This window comes from Trichoplax adhaerens, genomic scaffold (genome assembly GCF_000150275.1).
Source record: "Trichoplax adhaerens TRIADscaffold_3 genomic scaffold, whole genome shotgun sequence".
In the NCBI taxonomy this organism is placed as follows: Eukaryota; Metazoa; Placozoa; class Uniplacotomia; order Trichoplacea; family Trichoplacidae; genus Trichoplax; species Trichoplax adhaerens.
Genome location: NW_002060945.1, coordinates 1,838,215 through 1,863,314, shown reverse-complemented (window position 1 = coordinate 1,863,314; position 25,100 = coordinate 1,838,215). Strand labels below are relative to the sequence as shown.

General features: G+C 33.3%; 3 protein-coding genes across 3 annotated transcripts; 1 reads left to right on the top strand and 2 right to left on the bottom strand.

Annotated features, from left to right (window-relative positions):
- Positions 1–127: 127 nt before the first annotated feature.
- Positions 128–2,593, bottom strand: TRIADDRAFT_54225 (uncharacterized protein; the record flags this gene model as incomplete). Its single annotated transcript, XM_002110300.1, has 7 exons — positions 128–236; positions 355–407; positions 534–642; positions 781–912; positions 1,062–1,223; positions 1,341–1,641; positions 2,560–2,593. The coding sequence occupies 7 exons, from the start codon at positions 2,591–2,593 to the stop codon at positions 128–130; spliced, it is 900 nt and encodes a 299-aa protein (XP_002110336.1).
- Positions 2,594–4,496: 1,903 nt separating this feature from the next.
- On the top strand, positions 4,497–7,485 carry TRIADDRAFT_23196 (uncharacterized protein; the record flags this gene model as incomplete). Its single annotated transcript, XM_002110828.1, has 9 exons — positions 4,497–4,562; positions 5,513–5,593; positions 5,959–6,055; positions 6,453–6,500; positions 6,685–6,743; positions 6,821–6,907; positions 7,041–7,130; positions 7,224–7,264; positions 7,368–7,485. The coding sequence occupies 9 exons, from the start codon at positions 4,497–4,499 to the stop codon at positions 7,483–7,485; spliced, it is 687 nt and encodes a 228-aa protein (XP_002110864.1).
- A 2,116-nt stretch (positions 7,486–9,601) lies between these two features.
- On the bottom strand, positions 9,602–13,503 carry TRIADDRAFT_54223 (uncharacterized protein; the record flags this gene model as incomplete). The annotated part of the gene is made up of 13 exons (XM_002110299.1): positions 9,602–9,668; positions 10,254–10,309; positions 10,442–10,484; positions 10,562–10,618; positions 10,727–10,801; positions 10,888–11,004; positions 11,142–11,197; positions 11,354–11,482; positions 11,575–11,644; positions 11,932–12,026; positions 12,112–12,238; positions 12,403–12,575; positions 13,486–13,503. 13 exons carry the CDS (start codon positions 13,501–13,503, stop codon positions 9,602–9,604), a joined length of 1,083 nt encoding a protein of 360 aa, XP_002110335.1.
- Between the last annotated feature and the right edge of the window lie 11,597 nt (positions 13,504–25,100).

Below are 25,100 nucleotides of genomic sequence, written 5' to 3'. Positions count from 1 at the left end.
ACAAATTTATTACTTAATATTTCAATATAATACATTGAGGCGATAATCAAAGTATTCAATACGAAAAGCAAAAACGTAATTTATTTAATTTACAGTCATTTATTTATGGAAATAAATCGAATTCTTCTTATTGCCTTTCCGACCAGCGTGTGTTAATCTTAGAGTTTACATTTTTAAACTTACTTAATTTAAATTGGTCTTTATTTTCTACCTTATCGGTATACGTTTGAGGATTTCTGCAGATAGTATATGATAAATTATAGCTTATTTTAGACATATTATGTAAGATATCTAGGAGTATTGTATCAATTATGAAGTAAAGACGACATCCACTTGATGCCAATAATTACCCACCTTGGTTTCATGCCTTGCCTCACTTTTTCCTTTAATAGTGTCTGCTGCTTTCTCTACGGTTCGAATAAAAAATAGTTGAACTAAGTAATTTATGCTAGCCTCATACGATACTAAATACGTTGGAAACTACGGTATTGACTTTAGAAGAATTATTAACATCATTTCAATCGCTTTCTCACTTTTTTATCATCATCCTCTTTATCTTTTCGCTCTTTTTCATCAAACCAATCCTTTTGATATCCCATTGACATTAAATAATTAAAATTTACGTTTTCGCCATTCTTTTTCCTTGAATAGAAGTAATACACTTTTAGGTAACGCATAGATAAATAAATATGCACTTTAACAACTTTAAAGTATATTTATCGTTAACTAATGTAGCATAAAAAGGTATGTGAAACTACACCATGTAAGCTGCTGGCTTACCCTTTTGTTTTTTGGACGTTGTTGGCAGCATCTCCATTAACGAGTGATTCCTTGTTGGATTTTAACGGAGGTAATTTAAATCTGTCAATCTGTTTTGGTTTTTCTTGCTTTTCTGATTTCTCTGTTTTTTTCCTACATATCGTATCGCATTTTCTGATGTTATCTTAATTATTTCATTATCACATAATATATAACACGATCTAATTCTAGGATAAATTGAGCTAAATTAGCCCATTATCCCTTGTAGTTAATACATAATTTAAAGGAGTAAGAAGAATTACCTTTGCCAATATGATAAATCATCGTCTAAAGAAAATGGAGGAGGTTTATCAAATAAGTCCTTGCCTTTGGATCCTTGATTTGTTATAACACCTGCTGGTGCTGTTTTTTTATTTAATGTAAGATACTCCCCATAAATATCTCGATCTGGTTCATGGCGTCTCCTGCCAAGAGAATAAAATTTCTTCATTTAATAAGGCACCTCATTTTAAACTATTGCATATACTTGCAGCATGCATTGCTTATTTTATTGTACGGGTAAAATTTATTATTTTACTAACGGTTGTCTTATTTCAATATCGGGTTGTTGATGATCAAACCAATCAACTCTGGGATATGCTATGGGATCTTTCGAAATAGTATGAGGAACATTGAACATCAGTAAATCTTTGCGACCCCCTTGCTTTGCCATTTGAATATAACGAGAATCAGTGTCCCTGATCCATCCTTTTTTAGATTTTGCGAATGGATCGCTATCTTCGCCAGCGACGTCACTTAGTCCCGGCACTTGAGAAAGAACTGGCATTTGAGCATTTTTCTCTTCAGAATCTAATTTTTTATTTGGAGCATGATAGAACCAATCTAGTAAAGTGATAAGCAGTTAATTTGTTAATTATCTAATAAAGATAATGACGCTTTTAACTATCTAATTCTAATTTCCTGTTTTATCTTATAAGCTATGTATATTGCTAATAGCAAAATTTGGGGAAAATAGCCAAGAACTGAGTAGAACTCATGCTGTTCCGATTTATTAGTCAATTCTTAAGTATCGTCTGGTATCTAAGTGTTTAAGACCGTGTTAATACTTGTTTCGATCTATTGTAAGCCTTACTATTACTTGCTTATTGTTGATATTACTGCAGTATTGAAACAATTGAGTGTTCTCTTTAGGAAGACGTATTATTGCCAAGAAAGTATAGTTCTTTCCATTATTTAAAATTATTAATAATCAGTTTTTTAATTTTCTATGCCTTATTACAGAATACTATAAAATTTACTTGATTATGCTATTTTACTAGAATATGCACAGTATTCATGCAGCGAGTTAGGCAAATGGACGGTATCAGCGTAGAGTAAGTTATACTATAAAAGATATCACAGAAATGGAATCGTATTAGCTAACTCGATGCGTTCTATAAAATGAGATTTATTCACTTAACAACAACGACCCAAAATTTTCTTTAACTATGTATAGACTACAGATATACAGTTACGGTGAAATCGACATCGTCGGTAACTTTCAGTTTTTAATTTTTTTGGTGAATATCGCAGTAAATGTGCCAGGTAAACCTTTAATTAAGGAGCTAACAGCGCGTTGTAATATCACTAAAAGTAAGTCTAGCGACAATGTAGACACAGAAAGCAATCAAAAATTCGTATATCCATGAGAATAGATGTAAAGTTAAGGTGCTAGAGGATAGATTGATCATGCGATAAAATACAATTTGGTAGTTAAGGTAAAATGCCAGATTGGGTATGTTCGATTGTATTACAACTTACCTTGTCCTTGGAAATCTTTAAAGAAGGAAGGCATTACTTGAGTGAAGAAGGTATATTGCTGATAATATTTTAGCAAATTCGGCTTATGCTATCTAATGTAGAGCATGTACAACTCGTTTAAATAGAATTTGATATGGCTATCGATCGCCTTTTGCTAGATTGCAAGTCGATCGTTGGAACGATTACGGAAACACCAAGATTTCGGTGACTATTGCAATTGAGTTAACACAAATCGCAGTAAAAGCTATATAAAGTAATGCTCAACAAGGATATTGTAAATACTATTAACAACCTGCGATTACTCTTGTACTCCTATAAATAACATAGTCATGTAATCTTCCTTATTAGCTTGTGTACGTAGGTATCTTAGCAACACACGCCGCACGTGATGCCATTCACTTTGAACTTCTCTGATTCTATGAAAGTCGCTTTAATGTCACGAAGAATGTCTGTCTGTAATGGGCCGGCCATCCATCCCCCAAAAAAGGCTAGGAGAAAAGGCTTAATTTTACTGAAAGTTCTACCCATAACAGCTGTTGTATCGTAGATTATTCCACTAGTGGATAAAACTGGTCAACTACGATGCATTTCATCTACTAGTGCATCCTGTACGTAAAGTACTGTATACGGATATTTATCCAATATTTTAGGCTATTCCAAACGCAGGAACGCTTGAAGGCCTACTTTTACCCGTTATCGTTCCATTTTTATACATAACATGTACAAAATTAATTTCGATTCTGAATAGTAAATCGCACGGTAAACTATGCAATATTGTGCCTTCAGTAAGTCGATGTACAGTATCTGTTAATAGCGATCATGGATGATTACCCTACTAGCAAGTTGTACAGTACAGGGTAGCTCATCATTGAAATTATATGAAAACACAATTTGAAGACCGAATTCGAACAAATTTGGTATCTGTCGATGCTGTTGATTGACGCGGCAGCGTTGTGGCTTTTATTGATGGAGTACTACTATAGAATACAGTACCTAGTACTCCAGCCCTACAGTAAATACAGTACATACTGTAAGTATAGTACTGTACAGTACTGTACTGTACTGTCCTGGTGTCCACTTACTTTATGCCTCGCCTGCTGGCGATTGAAGCGAAGAGATGACGTGTACAGTTCCAGTTCTTCAGTTCTTGAACCGTAACAATACTGCATGATCGTCACTCGATCACTCGTAGCGAGTCCTACTGTACTAATACTCAACTTTTTGGTATTGGTCCTCTGTCTTGTCGTAATGTAATAACTTCAAACCAGCCACGTACTGTACTGTACAAGCTTCCTCTACAGCACTATTATGTACTGTACACTGCGCAGAATCAAATGGATTGAAGACAATTGCAGATCCAGTCCTACAGTATATGTACTGTAGCACTACAGTACAGTGTAATACTCAACTTTTTGGTATGGGTACTCTGTCTTGTCGTAATGTAACGACTTCAAACCAGCCACGTACACTCGTACAGTACAGTACAGTACAATTCTACTGTGCAAGCTTCTTCTACCGCACTATACTGTACAGTACTGTAGTTTACCGTACAGTACTTTTCACTCACTCCTTTCTCCATAGTACTGTATTGTAATAAGTCACCAGTGATTGAGTAATACAGACGTACACTGTACAGACGCTCTATCCAACGTGGGCAAGTGTGCAATACACTGCACACTGCGCAGAATCAAAAGGATTGAAGACAGTTCAGGATCCAGTGCTACAGTATATGTACTGTAGTATTACAGTACTGCACTACCATGGTACTGTACAGCAGAATATTACTGTACTGTAGACAGAAGAGGTTGCCGGTGCGCAGCACACTAGCACCCCAGTGGGAACAACTTGTGCTACTTGTTTCACTGCCAGTGAAACGAAGACGATTGCTGCGGATGTACTCCTAATCCAGAGCAATTTGTGTAGCAAAATCGGCAGCAATGGGTGGATCGCAATCCGTAGAGGTATCAGACGGTGGAACTGAAGGGTATCATGTCCTCAAGGTTGTTAAGTATACTTTGATCAAGAATACTAGCGTAGAGTTACTCAGTGCAATAGACAAAATCCAGTGAACTATTTTTACCAGTCCTCTTCCTTTTCATACACTCTTACAGTACTGTAGATCACCAGCAATGGAAATTCAATGAATATCCACTTGAAACTTGTACTGCAATTAATCTACTTGTATATTAGTTTAGACACAGTTTTCAATCCATACTCGTATACGATGTAGAAACGTGTAGACTAATACATGGGGAAAAAAACTGCAAATTGGAGATGGACGATAATCAATATAATCCGTTTCTGCTTGGATAGTGTCGACGTTCATAGTACTATATACAGTAGTCGTGAAGGACCGATCATTTCGTTACACCTTTATAGTACAGTATTACTTAAAAGCTTTGTGTACTAGTGAAGAGTATTACTAGAAATGAATAAGAAATCACAATGACGATTACCCACCATGAGCCGTAATAATTTGACAGTCTGGCTCTAAAAGGATTCCTTGCTTTCTTCCTATAGAGCTTGACTATATTAGCTTAGAAACTTGAGCCACCGAATAATGTTGGTAGTAAATGTACAATGCGCTACGTACAGTAGCCACTATAATTAATCGCTACCATACTGGACTTAGTCAATGTTCAATACTCTACCTTGTTGATCGTCTGCGCTATTTATTGTCTTAGGCTACTCGATTATGCCATGGATGCTCGATATTAACTATCTGCACATTCATTTATGTATAGCATAACTGTGGAGTTAGTAGGATTGTCGAATTACATAAATAATCTAATTTATAACCGCGCAATATGCGTATTTATTATCGTTGCTTAGTAGATAATTGTGCTATTCACATGCTCTACTGTTATATCAATTGATTTTCTATTTTATGGTATAAGTACATGACACTACAGCCTAGCCATAACTAACACCATCTATATTGAATATTGGATAGGTACAAGAAGGCTCTCCAGGCCAAAAAGCGGGACTAGAACCTTTCTTCGATTTTATTCTTCAAATTAATGGTGTCAGATTAGTATGTTATTGAACTTTATTGACTCGACGAATATTTACTTTCTTATACCTGGTTCGATCATAATGTCATACTATAATTTACAATCAATCCTTGAAGCAGTACTGTAGCTTATGCTTAATACTATACTGTGTAATAATACGCATATGTAAAAGTGCTCAGTTTCTACTGTACTGTTACTAAATCGTAAAGGAGAAAGTATACAAAGTTTGCAACAGCTTCAATTTTTAGCAATAAATAATTATAATGAATCAGCTACGGATACTGCCAGCGCTTTAAGTATATGAAGAATAATCGCTATCATCACCGAGAACTTTTAATTACTTATTGATGAACTTATCTGAAGCGTAACGTTTCGATATGTATAGAACCAAGACAATGATGAGTTAAAGGAAATTTTACAAGCAAGCTGTGAAAAGTCAGTCGAAATTATTGTTTATAGTAGCAAAACCCAAGGCACTAGAGGTAAATTATGTATCCATTTAAACATCATTGTTGAAGAAATGTAGAATCATAATTGTAAAATGACTCATTTTATGTACGTATTAGCCATTAAAAACTGATATGATTAATTACGACAGCTAGTCTACTGTTCTTCTTTGCTATTAAATGTTTCAGATTATCATCAAGAAAATTTTTACATCTATTACATTTACACTCTAGACTAGTCATATATTTCAGGGGTAGACCAGCATATTAACAGTCTATCAATCTTTACTCTATCGATATTCTTGCTACACGCTTAAGATACATTGGATAAAAATTAAAAGAAATCATCCAAAGTCAGCTATTTATACGTATTGATAACATAACTCCTTTAATAGAAGAAGATCGTAAAATATTTAAATTTTTTGATTTTCAGTTACAAATATAACACCAAGTGCTTTATGGGGAGGACAAGGATTACTAGGTAAAATGAGATGTTCGTATTTTAGTACAGTATTATTATAATTAACTATTAAAAGCATAATTTTTCTACCATAATAATGTAATGGATGCGAATTTTACGATGTCTCATATGATCAAATTAAGAATCTGTGGCATACATTGTATGTATTAGTATCGTTTCTTATCAATTCAACTTAATTATTTAGGAGTTAGTATCAGATTCTGTTCTTTTGAAGGAGCAAACGAAAATGTTTGGCACGTTTTGGTTAGTTGAAAGTCATTTTTTATGCAAAGTACGTATTACTCGTTCATCGTAAATTAACCAATATAATCTTGAATTAGGATGTAGAACCAAATTCTCCTGCTGCTGTAGCTGGCTTGCGACAACATACTGATTATATCGTTGGTTCTGACACTCAGCTGCAAGAGGTCATTGTTCAGTTTCGGACAATTTATTATCAACTGTAGACGTGATGTTGATGATACTTACTTAAAGTACCAAAAATAAGATCGCTTAGATAACTCAAATGTTAAGTATTTGATCAATATCATATGTGCTTAGGCGGGAGATTTGTACAATTTAATTGAAGCTTTCGATGGTAAGCCAATCAGACTGTATGTTTATAGTACAGAAACCGACAGTTGTAGACAGGTAACTGCTTCTAAAAGTTAAAGATATATCTACAATTTCCATCCATCCAATATTGTAATGCTACTGTTCTTTAATGATAATGATCAACTTCAGGTCATAGTAACACCAAATTCAAAATGGGGTGGAAGTGGAAGGTACGGCATATTTCATGTGACATATTTGGACGATTAATATATAATTCTTGCCCTAGTCTAAAAAGAAATTTATTTTTCTAAATACTCAATCGCATACATGTAGCCTTGGTTGCGGTATTGGATATGGTTATTTGCATCGTATTCCTTCCAAGCCTCAGTCTGCTAGCTCCAATGTTACCTCTAAATCTGATCAAATGCCAATCGAGGTATCAAATCTCTAAGTATTTTATTTGTTTTTTTACTTAGTTTTTTATTTCAGATGTATTTAATTCTATTCTTACTGCTACAGTATTCCCCCAACGTCATGAATCAACAATTTGTTGGCCAACAGAATTTTCGTGAGTAAAATTATAACTAGTGGAAACAACTTGACGACTATTGGGTAGTTACGACTATTGCAAACTAACGATTAACTTAATATGTTTCATTACTAGCATCGCCACAGCTGCCAAATACAGCATCACTGACCCCTGAACAAATTCAACTACAACAACAACAGCAACAATTATTATTACAAATGCAACAACAGCAATATTTGCAGGCGCAGCAGCTACTTGCACAACAACAACGACAGGCTGTACCCGGTCAACTACAGCAACAAATTCCTACTCCAAATCTACAGTTACAGCAACAGTTACCTAGCATCCCTACTGCAGCAGGTGCAAATGTTAACTTTCCTATCGCATCGCAACAATACACACAGCAACTACCAGTATCTCCATTACCTCAATCGCAAAACTTGCCTACGTCTTATACTGGAGCAGCGCCACTAATATCCCATGGTTCTGTAAGTGATAGTGTTACACCTACTAGTGTTTCTTCGGTAGCTACACTACCCACAAATACCATGACCCCAGCAAAATTTGAAGGCGGAATACCTACTGCATCACCAGTAGGTGAATTAGGGTCACCTAGTAGTAGTCTTGGTGATCAGTTTACAAACGTTTCTCAAAGTGCGGTTCCGCTCAGTAATATTTCAGCAATTGATAGGGCCCCTACTTCTGTTCAGACTACTGGCGCTCAATATTCGGCTGGATCTCAGATTGTTTCAACTAGTGCAGGTCTTATTTCTAGAGGTGGCGCCACCTCTCCTGCAACAATCCCGATATCGCAGCAGTCCACTGTCACTGCTAAGGTGTCGCCTGCGGAAAATAATGGGATGTCTTTCGTTGGTGAGGTAGGACAACCTTCAAGTAATGTATCAGTTTCGCAAATAGAAGCCAAAATGGCGACAACTAACTTGAATCCAGTTAGTGCCAGTGAGAAGCAGAATATTGACTAGATGAGACTGGACGCTGGTCGTAGTATTATATGACGAGAATGTATTGTAGTAATTTTACCCTAATGAATCAGTTTCATTGTTATAGACATTAAAGAATGTGCTTAGACATTACAATGATGCTATACCAATTAAACTATATAATAGGGAATAACGAAGAATGTGATTAAGTAAAAATATTAAAGATTCTATAAAACTTGAATTTACTGGCAGCAATGCTTAATGAAATTTTATTGACACTAGTGCAATAAATGTATCAATAACGTGATACGGTCAAAAGACTTCACTTATTTTATAAATTTACATATGTAAGTCTTTACATTTACAAACTAAATGATCAATCTCATTAATGTAGTTGCACATGTTGTCAGTACGAACAAGTTCTGCGGAAAACCGTGCTTACAATAAGTATATTTATGACATATGTGATAGCTCATGTCTACTACTATAGTACTGAATTAATTTTCTTAATTTTTACCATGTAATCCAATATTTAGTAAGGTGTCATGATTTACTACATTACAGAATGTGTATTAGAAACATTATGTAATAGGACGAAATATTATTACTCTTAGTTAGAATTCATATGGTATATTCCTTTTATTATTATTAATTATATTGTATCTGAACGTAAGTCAATTAGTTCTTGAAAAAATGTTATGGAATAAAACTTGGTTTATACGAATATAATCTGTTATTGGTGTTAGGTGTTTTGACGCATAATACACGATTTAGCAGGCCCTATCTTTTGTTACAGTCATACGGTAAAACTTCATACAGGTTGACTTCTCTAGCATGATTAAACAGACGGAAATGTACACCGTGAATATGTAAGTTCAATATTTTTTTAATTTTAAACTTGAGACACCATAACCTAATGTCAAACTTTACAAATAAATAAATTAATTAATTATGATCTACTGTAAGTTATACAATATAGGTATTAGTGAAGGCTTCAGTAAGTAGCCTTGAATTTTTGATCAGACTTAACAGCCCTACATAGTCGTTTACAACATTAATCGTTTGGCACGTAATTCAAAGATGCGTAGCCACCTTCGTTAATTATAATTAATGCATAATTCGGCGTGTCTTTCGAAAGAAATGATAATTTTTGTACCCATATACCTACGTTTAAGAGTTACGATTAAACAAATTTAAAACAAATGTCCTATTTCCTAAATATACATACAGCATTTTTAATTGAATTACGTGTATTTTGAATGATTATTGAGAATTATTTATCAAAATCTAGTCAGATGCTCAAAGTAACTGAAAATTACTCATAAAATCAGTTTTGTACTCTTGTGTACTATTATATTACAGGGCTATGTTAGTAAATCGTAGTATTTACAATTCTTACTGACGCTCGTGACAGTTCTAAAAATTAAAGATGCTTACTTACAATTCAATAATTTCGCTAAAACTGAGAATTACTTTAAAAATAATTTTACTGTTCATATTTCACTCAATAGCTTAAGTTTATCATCGAGATAAGAAGTTGTCTTTAGACGACCCAGTTCGTTGCACAGAATAAATGTTGCGACGAATTCGATCTTGGACTGAAGATGTTGATGACGACGAATATGAGTCAATCTTCATCGATCTAATATACAGTTTGTAAATCAATACCCAAACGTGTGTCAGACACTAAATCATAATCCTGCTTTACATTTATTCACAGATAATATAAAAATAGTATAATTCGAATACCTAATAAATGCTGCATCTTTTGGTCCATTGTCGTTCTTTTCTTCGTCATCCGCAATCTAATTTTGATTGAATAACAAGTTTTCTCATTAGTAAATTCAACATAATTGAATACCTTTTATCATAGTCAAGAATAAATTTTTAGGTATTCATGCTCTAGTAATTTCTCCCCGAGGTTGAAAATAAACTACCTTATACTTTTTTACATTCGACTCCCTTTGCTCATCTCTCCATCTGTAATGATAAAAATCGACAAATCAGTATAATAATTGCATCTATCAATGAAAAATAATTGGATAGCGAGAAATTACTTTGCATTCGACATCATGTCTTCCCTCAATTTTTGCATTTCTTCAGCTGATAATTTTCTGTTTCCGAATGAAAAAACAAGGCGAAATCAATTTTAAAGCACATTGCTTATACGCATATAATATTCATAAGCAATAACAATTTTAATTTGCAGGTACTTGACATACTTTTTAGTTTGAGGATTCTTATCGTTATTTTGGAAGAGATTGTTTTGCCGACGATTGTAATTTCGTTGGGTCGATCTATTAAGCGTAAGGCAGAATACTTATTCAATTTTTGAATCAAAATTGATCCAAAGTGTAGCTAAGTGGATAATAGTTTAAGTCACCTTTCTTGATCACGCCTCTTATAGTCTGGACTTTTAGAGCGCGGTCGCCTATTGTAATTATCGTGGTAACGTCTAGGACTACGAGAACGTGACCTGTGATCTCGATGAATACCATTCCTAATTATGACAATATAAATTGTTATGTAAAATGTTTCATGGTATAGAATATGTATATTATACAGTTGCGATACACATTTTATCATGAGAAAGACCGATATTAATTGTAAAGTCATGCCTAACTGGGTAGACATTACCTTTGCTCGCTTCGTCGTCGATGCGATGGTGATATATCTCGACCTCGTTCCCTGTCCTAGGAATTACATTACGTTCAAAATTTAATTGCAAATCAAACTCATTTTATAAGCTATTAACCTTATGTCCACATCTGCAATGCTTTACATTACTTCAGTTTTAATAATTTTATAATTGATAATTTAGTAATGACAGTAGTTATATATAGACTAACCCTGTGCTGGTTCATACTACGATGGTGGTCTTGGTGAACTCTTACATTATCATCTTTATGCTTCTTTTCGTGATCTTTGCTCTTCTTTTTTTTATGCTTTTTAGGTTTTTTATCCATTGTGTTATGAAGCTAGTCACGTAATATACCCATATAAATAGAGAATTAAAGTGATATAGTTACAAAGAGGACTTTAATCGTTTTCTGAAGGAAAAGGTACTAACCAACTCTCTTAGTTTTTTCATTTTGATCGGATTTTGAACCAACTCCTTTTTTCTACTATCTTCTTGTTTCCTATTAATAACAAAAAGTCACACATGAAGTTTGTTGACTTGACATTACACGCAGTAGACTGTGTAACATGAACGCCTATACTGCATTTGAGATCACATTAATGGCAGTATATTTAGAATAACACCATGATTCACGTATCTGCTCCAACAATGATATTAGTCAATTAATCAACATTTAGCCCAAAGATTAATTTAATCACTTAAAAATGTGATTTTCTAGTAAACCTTACTGTTTGTTTCCCGAAATGCAAACTTATATCTTAAGATTAAAAATCAAAGTAGCCTTACTTCATGAGAAAGATCGGATCTTCCCTAATTTTTGCTGCCATATCCTTTGGATTGTTAACTACATCAGAGGATGAGCTAGGCATAGTAAGCGGATTCTGAAATAGTAAGATTAATGATATTTTACCGTTGGCAATAGCATAAACTTCAAATAATAGCTGTCGATATATTTGGGCAGTTTACGTTTTGTTCTTCTTTGGCATCATTATTGAGTAGTTTATTATCCAAAGTTTTTCCCAAGAGGTATTCTTCACGATCAGCACTGACTCCAGGTGCAGCATACATCCAATCTAGTCGATTGGACTTTTTCCTGTTAGTAGAGGTAAATAGAAGGGAGGAGGAGATATCAATTTTAATAGTTAGTTTTAAAATAGAAGATAACTGAAGACAGATTTGGATTCCTCCTTGCGGATACTTTTTATATTATTGAAAGGTACATGATAAGGGTAAATTGATAATAAATATTAGACTAACCTGAGAACGCCAGTAGAAACAGCATGCGCTTGGATTTCCTCTCTCGCTCTCTCTTCTTCAATCTCTTGTTTTAACTGATCAATCTTTCGCTGTTCAGCTTGTTGTTTTTGCTCAGCTTTCCAGACTCTTTCAACATTGTGTAACGTTTGTGGATGCCAACTCTTTTTCAAATTCTATCACGTTGTTGGTAATACAATATTAGGACAGTTTATTTGACTGGATCGTAATATAGCTTTATAGACAAGATATAGTCATCTAGCGTACGATCAATCAAGGCATTAACAAATTAATCGCTGTGCTAATACAGTAGTGTAATATCTGCAGTATTTGTCCCTGAATCTTCTTGATTTTAACCTTATCCAATGACTATGATACTATAGTTATATTTGCTACATAGTTTCAAGAGTTTGCTGCCTACTTGATGTAGTACGTAGACTATGATTCGTCTTGATCAGCTTATGATAGCGTAGACCGATCATGTCCTTCATCAACGTGATGGCTAATAGTATTGCAATTCTATTTGTGAGTCTATGTTCGTATTGCGTACAAATAATGAATATACTGTACACTTTCTTACGTCAAGCTTATACGTCCATCTTAGGGGCAAGAGAACGTCTGTGGTAAGTTTTTTTGAGTTCACCGTAACTATGAATATACTACATAAAGTAATAAATCAAGGAAAAAGCACTTGATATCTGCCATGATCAAGATATTTACAAATTTGTGGTGAAATGTACAGTACAGTAGGTACAAAATAGCTAGACGGCTTGAAAGAAATCCACTACAGCACAGACTTGCAATAGTCATTCTACCGAGTATTTATAAGAAGATACAGTAGATGCATTGCCTATCTAGCCACATCAACAAGGAAAGCATGAATATTTATAGTAAAGATCGGTAATTTCAATGGAAATAAGGACAGTCAAACTGGCCGGTCCAACTTCAACTGACCATTTCTACTAAAGCAGACAATTCTCCATTTATACAAATGGAGAATTATAACACAGTCATGTCCAACTTATACTCTCTCACAGCAATCAATAGACTAGACCAGACTGAGATAATAGATCATCTATAGCTTACCAAATCTCCACCACCCATGTTGTCTTGCTAATCTAAATAATCGAGGTATAAAATCAATTTCAATGGATGATTTCTCTTCTCCAACAGCTTGCAATGGCCGCTAATTCCAGTCAATATTCTTTCGTCATCCACACTACAGGAGCGTGGGTACTATGGTGAGTCCAGTGTACGATACAGTACCGTAAAAACACTGAATAAACTAGAGTCCCGGCTATGGACTACTAGATACACCTGGATGGGATGGATGGGACACTTTGCGGACGGATGGACGTTTTCTACCTAATGTGGCCGAAATCTCGAAAAATCAGTCACTTATTATGGGATCTTTAATGTCTAATTTTGTCATCACTTGGACTAATTTAAGAACATTTTATGACCTTATAGAACTGCTTTCGAGTAGAACTTGGTAAATTAGAATAGATTTCAATGTGATATTACTTAATTTAGAAAAGGTATCTAGTCAATATACTGTAGAGTACAGTACAGTATCTACAAGTCCATATGCAATATTGAACTTGTATCTAGAAATCCATGTATCTCAAAGCTCATGTATCTACCGTAGAAGCCTACGTATTTAGAAGCCCATCTATCTAGAAGTCCATGTATCTAGATGTCTACGTATCCAGAAGCTGATGTATCGAGAAGCCCATGTATCAAGAAGCTGGCCTACTAACAATAATATTGTATATTGTGCTTAAGAGGTTTTTAAAAGTCCATGACAGTCCAGGACGATATGCTGCAGTGACTAACTGACAGCTTCCTGCAGCCGTCCCTGATGGAGCGCCTATACTCCACAAGTTAGCAACGTTGAAGTAACGACTAGTTTACAGTACCTACGAAAGGAGACATTTCCAATGCGTTGGCATCGATGATTAGAAAATTGACTCTAATGATAAACTCTGCATGCAATTGCCCTTGGAATAATATCAAAAGCCGATTTAGGCCGACGTATTTCGAAGAAGAAATATTCGCCCTATATCAATTTCTCGTTGTCAATGACCATAGAGATACCTCTTTGGTCAATCACTCTCTACTACAGTTGGCTAGAGACCTTAACAAAAAGCGTAGCTTCTCACATTGAATTGCCCAGTGATTCTAGACTACTTCCTAGAATACTACTTTGCTAAAGTGATTTTGTCTCATTGCAGTAGTAATGTGTTTTGAAAATGCAGCAGCGATACTGTATTGAAGCACTTTGTGACATAGAATAACCGTTTGTGCTTAATAAAATACAGTAATTGTAGATGATGGCTAATATCATGAAATTTTGTGCTACAATAGAGACTGGCTCTATTTTACTAGTTCAAATTTCGAGCTGATGGATTGCGAACCTTAAAAGGTTAAAAATCCATTCATTGCATAGACTTTAGGGTGATTTATAATCGGTAGTAAGGGTATATGATTCCTGCTCCAATTTCATTCACTCAACTATTGATGGCATACCGGCAATTAAAACTCTTGTATAGTATGTGCAATATAATAGAGCTAATATCATCGATCATGATCGATGAGAGGGTTTATGAATGAATATCATTACCGGCATAACCTACTGCAATAGCTTTGGCATCAATAGGTAAAATGATTGTCTACCCTTCCAGCTACTGTTATATTAATAGAAAGGTAGGGGGTAATTTTGAATTCAATAGATTCCTGTAAGAATTCATCCTCTAGCCAATAATATATTAATGAGTAGAATATACAGGCTTGCGATTGTTGTCTTGATGAGCCACAATAACACCATATTTAACGCATTGCATCGTTACGCAAACATTTCCGCCATTGCATACGATGCGAGTCAAGCAAATCGACAGTGTTTGAGCAAGCGTGCCATGTTGCCTAGTAACAACGACGGATACTTTATTGTTATTGCAGTAAGCTAAAGGTGCCGTTAGCTATTGCCGACTCTAGTGTTAAAATGTAAAATAGATTAATACAAGGCAGAATTGGGCGATAATGGTGTCTAACAATTTACTATAACATTTCTTGACGACAAGTGATACCAAAATAATCGCAAAGTTTAGGTAAGTTTGGATGCTATCCTCTACGGACATATTATCATCTGATTTGGTATACTACACAGAAATTGTATTGATTAGTTAACAGCATAATAATCTGCTTAGAAAATAGTAATTTATCTAAGCATATCACTCTATATCAATATCATGTAGGTATACCCTGTATTTGTAGTATAACAACAAGGAAATCATTCCAAGTAGTAATTAGATATGACTTTTGATACTACAATTCTAGAAGATTAAATTAACAAGTTATCTTGCAACCAAGCACCAAGCTCAAGGTAGCAATAGACTGGTAATATCCACAGGCCAAATGTAAATCATGTCATCGGTAAGCAAAAATAATTTGTTTTAATATACAGTCAATCAATATGCCCATATCAGACTCTTGAATTTCCCTTCTCTAATATTGATCATAAACTTGCAACTTTTTTAATGCTAATGGCGTTATATTCATTACGTTCTTAGGATAAAGAATACGATTCTACCTCTCAAAATTCCAGATACAGCCAAGTGAGTAAATGTTACTGATATAAATATATCGATACCTTTTTTTCCAACTTGACTGCTTCCTATCCCTTTCTCCTGTTAATAATTGTAGCAATTTATTGACATCATTATACTTTCATAGAATGAAGATTACGACGCAGAGATTGTTCTTAGAGCAACACAATTTGATGGTAAGTTTCCTATACTCTAAATAGCGTTGACAGAGCTTTTACTTTTATTAATTTACTTTTCCTCTTGCTATCAAATGCTGCCTATTCCACTGTATCTTGTAACGACATTAAAGTTCTCAGTTATGACTAAAGTATTTTCCAAGCATCAAGAATAGTGACCAGGTTTCTATTGAAATGCATCTAACACGATCTCATTGCTATAATATATAGGTAGACATCATAGTGACCTCCATGCAGCTGCAATCAATGGCAACAAAATAATGCTTCAAAAATTACTTCAGCCTGGTAAGAATTCTGATAAAGCTAACAAGAATAAATTAGTTCCAAGATTAAAGTTTCTTATTTCATGACTAAAATATTAAGGGAGCGAACAGTTGGAAAAGTTAGATAAAGGAGACCAATTTGGGAGAACCCCTCTGGTGAGTATACTGAACGATATAATTGAAAATGTTCAACTTGTAATGACATTGATCGTCTTGTATTGTCGTCATCATATGAAGGTTTTTAGTGTACTTGGAGATCGCGTTGATTGTGCGGAAATGCTATTAAAGGCCGGTGCTAAAGTAAGGGACTTTTATAAGACAGTAATTAAAAGTTCATCATAAAAAATATAGGAAATTCTGACATTTTGTTCTCTTATAAAAATTAAAATAGATCGATGTAGCAGATGTCGATGGAAGAACAGCATTGCATTGGGCAGCACATCAGGTCAATATATCAAACTTGAAAATAAATCATTAAAGATTATTATCTTGATAATTATATCATCAGTTGAGAATGAATGACTACTCTCAAAATAGGGCAATTATCGTAGCTTAAAGTTACTTATAAATAAAGGAGCCAACATTATGGCACAGGATAATGAAGGAAGGTAAGTTTATATTTATCGTAAGTCTGATGTTTGAAAACATGTCCTTATAAATTGTTTTAGCCTCAACCTTCGCAATGATATTTTCAATCTCATTCTTTACAAAAAATATTTAGGACTCCAGTGTTTCAAGCAACAAGTCATCAAAATACAAAGGTATTTTTTAATTAAAGTACATGCTAAACTAATTTCAAAAATACTGTATACCAGCAATTAACAAGATCCATTTCTATCATATACGTTACAGTCCTTATCTTTTATGATTAAAAAATTGGGAAAGCCTGAACTTAATCATCAAGATTGCGATCAGGTAAAAATCTTAATCGGTATCAATTTCAAATACAAATTATACGAGTATTATTGACCATGCCACAACTCTACCTACTTTAACATGAGTTCTTATATAATATCGGTAGATGACTGCATTGCATTGGTGTGCATCATATGGCAAATTAGACAACACTAAAATTCTATTAAAAGCTGTAAGCACTTTATTCTTATCGATTATCTATGATTTCTTTATTATAAGAACTTAAATAAATCTATAACATGATTTATTTAAATCAATTACTAAGGTATTTATCATCGTTTCTCCTTCGCTAACGCATACTATCGATATAGGGAGCAAGTACAGTAATTCACGATAACGAAGGAAAAACTCCATTACATTGGACTGCAAATAATAGTGACAGTAGCGTGGCAAAGGCTCTAATTGTAAGTCTAATTAATTTACCTTAGATCGTAATGTAGTAAGCTGTAGAAGACAACTATTCCTGCTTTTTAACATTGGCTACGTTTTTATTATCCCATACTAATAACTTCAATAAATTTAAAAGAAATATAATTTATCTATTAGCTTTTCATCACACCCCTAATAGATGAATGATATTGATATTAACAAACTTTTCAACATAACGTAGTAGCAGTGAGACTATTACACCCTTAAAAATGGAAATAAAAGTAAAAATTTAATTGAAACCTTCCATCATATCCCTAACATACTAGTAATGGATAATAACAACTAACAAACATAATATGATAAATGATTTGCTTTTAATATTTATGACGGCTACTTTATTTTACGAAATATCACTAGTAGATTTGAAGGAGAAATAAAGATAGAAATTATATTTAACGTTAACACACAAATTTTTGATATCTGATAGGATTTTGGTTCCGATATTAACGACATTGATAGCGAAGGAAGAACCAGTAAGTTATCATTCATATGATAATCAAAATTTACACTTTCAGGGGATGGATAGAATATGACAAATTTATTTTCAAAATTGTCAGCATAACTTATTATTCTTTACGTCTTTTAGCACTTCATTTAGCTGTAGCAGATGGTAATGAAGCCATCGTTAAAGCACTAGTAAGTAAAATATTGACATGCCTAACCTGAGTACTTGATTGAATTAAACCATTAATGGCTAGACTAACTAAAGTCAAAAATTGAATCGATTTATAGACTTCATTTGGCAAATGTAATGTATCTTTACCTGATAGAATGTTTCGAACACCGCTACATTGGGCAGCTGTTTTAGGTAAAGAAGAGTAGCAAGATAATGCCATAAATACATGACTTAGTAGGAATTACTCTAATGCGATAACATTTTTATGCCATGAATCAGGCCATGCCACTATTTCTCGTAATTTATTACAAAGAAACGCCGACTATACAGCCTCAGATCGAAACGGAGCTACAGCCTTGCATTATGCTGTAAGTAATCCAGTGGTTATTAATTCTGGATAACGTAAATCGATCCTGGATAATCTTACAATACATCATCAGTATTAATTACTATCTAATTATTAATATTCTTATTAGTTAAAATACCTTGATTCTACAATAGTCATTTATTTATTATTAATCAGTATTAACATAGATGATGTCATTGATTATCCAGGTTGTTGCTCGATAAATTACTTTAGTAATAAGTAACCCTTAATGAACTTGTCTGCTTGATTTTAGGCACAAAGTGATTTTCCAGTAAGTTTAAGAAACCAAATTTGGATGGAATGAATTTCAACGCTTTCATATTATTAAGATTATAATATAGTTATAGTAGGAAATGCCTTAAATTAAAGCTATTCGTGTTTTCATTTGCACCAGGAAACTGTTAGTACATTCGTATCGTTTGATCATGTTAAAGATATTCCTGATAATGATGGTAGAACAGCTCTTATGTGGGCTGCCAGTAAAGGTAATTAAAATACATCATAACAATGGAGATAAAGAGTATTTTAATTTTTTCTTATGATTACTTTATAAATGCACTATACTTATAGGCAATACCGAGGTATTAAAAATTATGCTACTTCATGATGATAGTTATGTCAATTTAGTGGATAAGACCGGTGGGACAGGTAAATAAATAAGATTTTCTATATATGACTGTGAATATAAATATCAACAAAGCATTCAATATTTTAGCATACTATTTATGACTAATTCTTTTGGTTATAGCTCTACATGCTGCAGCATTTTCAGGCGAATCGGAATGCGTCCGTTTACTAATAAAGGTAAGTTTAACACTCGTTCATAATCTATACCATAAATCATTTTATTATCGAGATAGACTAACACTATGATGTTGATAATGTAGCACTCTGCAGATGTTAATTATGCTGATAACCGTAGCCATACTCCCATATTTCGCGCGTGTGAAACTGGTCATCTGGAAGCAATGAACACTTTAATTGATGGTACTCCAAGATCTTTGTTTCCTTTTATTATTTCTATGTTTAAATATGCTTTGTATGAAAATTGTATCAGTAATAACGATAATAAAGTAATGTTTTATGAAATATCGAACAGGTGGAGGAAAAATTAACCTAAAGGATAATGAGGGTAGAACCTTGCTTCACTGGTACTGACATTTTTCTGAGCCGTAACCTAACTATAACGGATATGTAGTATTCTAATAACTATAGTAAAGTACAGACTGCTACTAATATGCGTGTTAATTGCTTCTATCTAACATTATCGTAACTAATACATTTCTGGTCAATATGTTTCAGGGCTGCATTAGGTGGCCATGATGAAGTTTGTTCTACACTCCTGCAATATTCCCTTGAAGTTAACCAGGGTGATAACAATAAGTAAGGACTTTTCAATTTTTGCAAGATAGCTCTGAATTGTCAAATTAATTATACTCGTAGTACAAGTTTCTAGTATTTATTTGTAACCTGCTATCGTATTTCATTCTAATTTGATGTTGAACGACTGTATAATCCATTTATTCATCGTATTTTCTATCATTCACTACAATCGGCAATTAATTTCTATAGTCGTTCTCCAATTCATGTGGCAGCTTATAATGGTCATGCAACATGTATCAAAATTTTGCTTGATAACAACGCCGATCCAAATAAACGCGATGTTAAGGTATGGCATGGCAACTTTTTCATTGTTTTATTACTATTTCTGTTTAAAATTGCAATTTTTATCTTCTAATCCGATATCTTTAATCGCCAGAGTTAATTCTACATCGTACTATTCTAAAGCTATAATTAGCTAGCAATTTGTAACAGCAGCATATCTGATTCATTTGAACTTATAAAACATGTTAAATCATCGGCAGGAAATTGACAATATTGATGCTATACTCGTCTTTAATCGTTCCTACGTGAATGACTTCACTATAGTTTTGCGATTCTATGCCACAATTTCGAAATTTGAATTATACAACATTATACAATAGTTACTTAAGTGATAATACTACTAATGAAAACCATAAGCTCCGAGTACCTTTCAATTACTTCATAGTTTACTACGGACTTAAAAAGTATAATAGATATTCTATCACTGTAATGAACTACTCTATCAATTCGCAGCAACAGTACTATTCTTATTGAGTATAAAACTTGACTTCATATTATAGCAAATTGACAGCTTAGAATCGTGAATTAAGTGAACGTGATAGAATTTTTCGAAAATTTTAATCGTAAACTATTCGTCTGCTGTGGTAGATTTGCGTATTTTAATACATATTCATTCAGTGCGAGCGCCATCGATGACTCTATCTTCTAGAGCTGGACTTGAAATATTGCTTGTCGATGGCATCTCTAATCCATTCTGTAGTTAATACTCAATAAAATATAATCATCGCATTGTAGGGTGTTTCTCCACTTCATTGGGCAAGCAGTTTCGGCCATATAGAAGCAGTAAAGACATTGTTGGACTACAATGCTAATCCTAACTTTACCGAATACGGCGGAGAAAAGTAATAAATCCTTCAACTTTCTCAGTATTCTATCCCAGTTTCTACTATCGTAATTAACATTAGCTGCATAACCTTAATTCATATTATGGACCTACGGTAGTCAATCAACTGCTATGATTTGATTTCATAAATTTAGATTGACACCATTGGATTACGCTATTATGGATGAAAGACTTGACACAGCACAAGTATTAAGATTGATTAAATTCAGACTTGATATTCAACACATTTGCTCACGATTATGAACGATTTACTGTCCTATTTTGAAATTATAGTATCTAATAGAACATGGAGCATTGACCATAACAAGCATTCAGGACTTGAGTGCTACAACCATCCAGGTTCGACATTAGTAGCCAGTAGGCCTATGAGTATCTATCATTCCTTACTAACTAGATCATTGTTTCTTCTTCTATTACCACTTACGTTCAATATTTAGGCATTCTATCGAGGTTATCGAGTACGAAAAAATATTAAAGAACAAAGACGATTGATGCAAGCCCATGAGCGATTAAAATCGGATACTAAGTAAATTAATTTTACGAGAATTTATAAGTTGCTATACAATTCTCTTACAGAAATTTACAAGTATAGAAGTAAATATATCTTTAATGCATTATGCTGGAATAGTACAATATCTGTACGATTATTCTCTCATGTTCATTTATAAAATACATCATACACGTCTTCTTTAATATTTATAATGGAGCGCTCTATCAGAAATTATAGACTGTAATTTTACGCCACGTCTGCATAATAGTCTGTCACTATACTTGTATTTATATCAGCAGTTTATTAGTGAAACTTGGTTAGTTTGGTTGAGATTCTATTACTCTAGCCTTGCATATGACGTAATCATTTATAGTACCACTTATTAAATTAAATTACTAATGACGGTATAAATTCATATTTTTCTTCTTAAAAGGAAAAGAGACCAGTATCATACCGATGAATCTGTAAGCAATAATGATGATTAATTATGATAACTGAATAGATAGCGACCTAAAATAATAAACTAGTAGATTCATTTGCAATCATTCTAGTCTAGATTTGTATTAAAAGCAGGCAGATAAACAATAAATTGAATATATGTAATTTCTGCCCTTTAGGCTACTCAGCAACCCGACGGAGATGCAAGACCAAAGTAAGTGGCAATAATAATTCTATGTAGTTACTACTACAACTGTAAACAATAAGTACCAAGGCCTATCGATATCCAAATCTGATGTCATACTTTTAAAATAAATAAATGATATCACCTATATCTCTATTCCAGATTTATAGGCATTGTAGATGATGCCGTTAATACAGATGAATTGCTAGCTCCACATGTCTTGGTAGGAACTTAATAGTAAAATATTAATAGCACGCTTTGGTAGTCTATTATTGTATAATAAATAAATCAAATATTCAGTGCTATTAGAGAATAAATAAGTAAACAGGCCAGGAATTAATAATGTCATTGTTATTTATTTCACACATAATCTTATTCGTTGACGTACTCCTTTTCAGGTTACTCCTTTAACAGAATCTCAGCTTGTTGCTAGACGGGAACGCCATCGAATTTATCACATTAAATCCAGAGTTAGAGCTGTCACTATTATCCAGCGCGCATGGCGGAGGTAGCTATGCCGTATAAGGCTAAAGCATCCAAATACTTGGTATTTTTTTTTAATATTTATGGTATATATTTCATGATCTGTCTTATAGATTTATTAAAGACAAAGCCAACAATATGTTTTACCGAAAAACGGTAAGTAATTATTGAAATGATGACTCTAATATACTGGTGGTTTATTAAAGTAGCATTTTATTCTTGAATTGGATGAATACAGGAAGAAGCGGATGAATTAAGAAGGCAAATGGCAGCCTTAACTATTCAATTAGCATGGAGAAAAGTAATTTGTAATTTAAAATAGGAATATAATCATTATAAGACACTTTAATTTGAACAACTATAAAAGGAGTAAACGATCTTAAAGCCTATATGAATATAGTCTAAAAAAATATCTGAATGAAGGATAAATTAATATATTAAATATCTAAAATGTTTCTACATCATTACAAAGTAAGTAATCAAATATCTCTGTCGTTCAGTATTTAAGGACAAAATATCAATCTATCACTAAAAAGAAACAAAAAGTAGTTCAAACATGGGATCCAAAGTAAGCCTAATATCTCCATTAAGTAAGATTCTGTTCAGTTATCCACTATTATTAATAAACTGCTTACATGGCTTTAGGATTATTACTAATAGGCAGAAAAAGAAAATTGTGGATACATATAGTAAGCTGAACTTCTCTCGTCTTTGTGCTATATTGTATATACTGTGTAAGTAGAATAACGATCAGTCTAATCTTGTTCTCATTGTTATGTAGATTCTTCAGTACAAGTCAGTAATTATATGCCTGATGCACAAGTTTCCTCTCGACCAGAATATTTGAAATATGTTCCTTCTCCAGCAGGTAATTTCAATATGAAATATCAACTACTACTTCTTATTTATTTTATAATTACATTAATAATACTGCTTTATCTTTGCATTAGTTGTTTCCTATAACTTTGCGGTCTACCAATATCATCCTTTCTACAGTCGAAAAGGCAATGCTCGTGCTCGCGTTGTCTTATCCAATAGTACTCGCGTTCGAGTAAATAATGATAATTCTGATGCTAAATCAGATAAATCATCGGTCAAAAGCAAACAGCCTTCAATATCGGGGAAAAGTGGTCAGTAACTCAATCCATTGTACAGTATATTAACTAGTTTATAGGGAGCAATCTTGCATCTAATAACAATTATAAAATTAAAATTCTTTCTCTCTATAATACCAACTAGGTCAATATTCGGCGACTAAACTTAAAAAGAAATCAATATCTTCAAAATAAGCCTTAACTCGATTATTAGAAGAACCAAAGTTGTTAAGATCATCTATGCAAAATCCGATCATGATATTGATTACTTCAAACTAATGTAACCAATAAGAATCATTCAATTACCATAATTTAATCAAATTCATCGCATTTTTTATTGTACAATTGATTAGATAATGCCAGAACTTAAAATGCTAGCGACAGATCTATACGGCATAGCAGCAGGCTAAAATCGCCTTAAGATTTTGATAACTGCACTATTATATAATAACCATCAGTTTTAGTCAACGCCATTATTCTAATGATAGAAGTCAATGGCAATTGTTTTTTGGCGTTAAAATATCTAGTCGAATATTTTTACAGCAATATCGAATATAAAGCAATGATTGACTGTATCTAAGTATATAGCTTCTTTAATTATTCTCTATACAATTACTGTACAGCTATTCTCTCATCAGAAACTAACAAATTTCAAGAATAAAACGCTATAATCACATCTGCATATGTAATATGTCCTATTATAGTTAAAAATTTTTGTTAATAAATATCATTTAATCGAATAGGTGCTATTGATCATTTGCTATAATAAAATTGCTGCTTATTATGGATACATGCTCGTATAGAGTAATTACTATTTATACAATCATTCGAGATAGACTTAATACTTAAGAATATCTTGATATTAATAATAGAATACACCAATGTTTAAAAAGTTACTTTCAGTAATAGCCTATCGTTATTTAAAACTATTCCAGAAGGGCTTAGCAATTAGTAATAATGTCATTATTCTGACAAATCGTATGAATTGTTATAACCTAGGTATCTTCATTTGAACGATAGAATTAGTTTACATCGGAGGATGGTTACCATAACTGGTACAAATTGATGGCAGTAATAGCCTCTTCAAAATTACTCCATATAGAAGTGCCTAGACATGGCTGTGAATCAATAC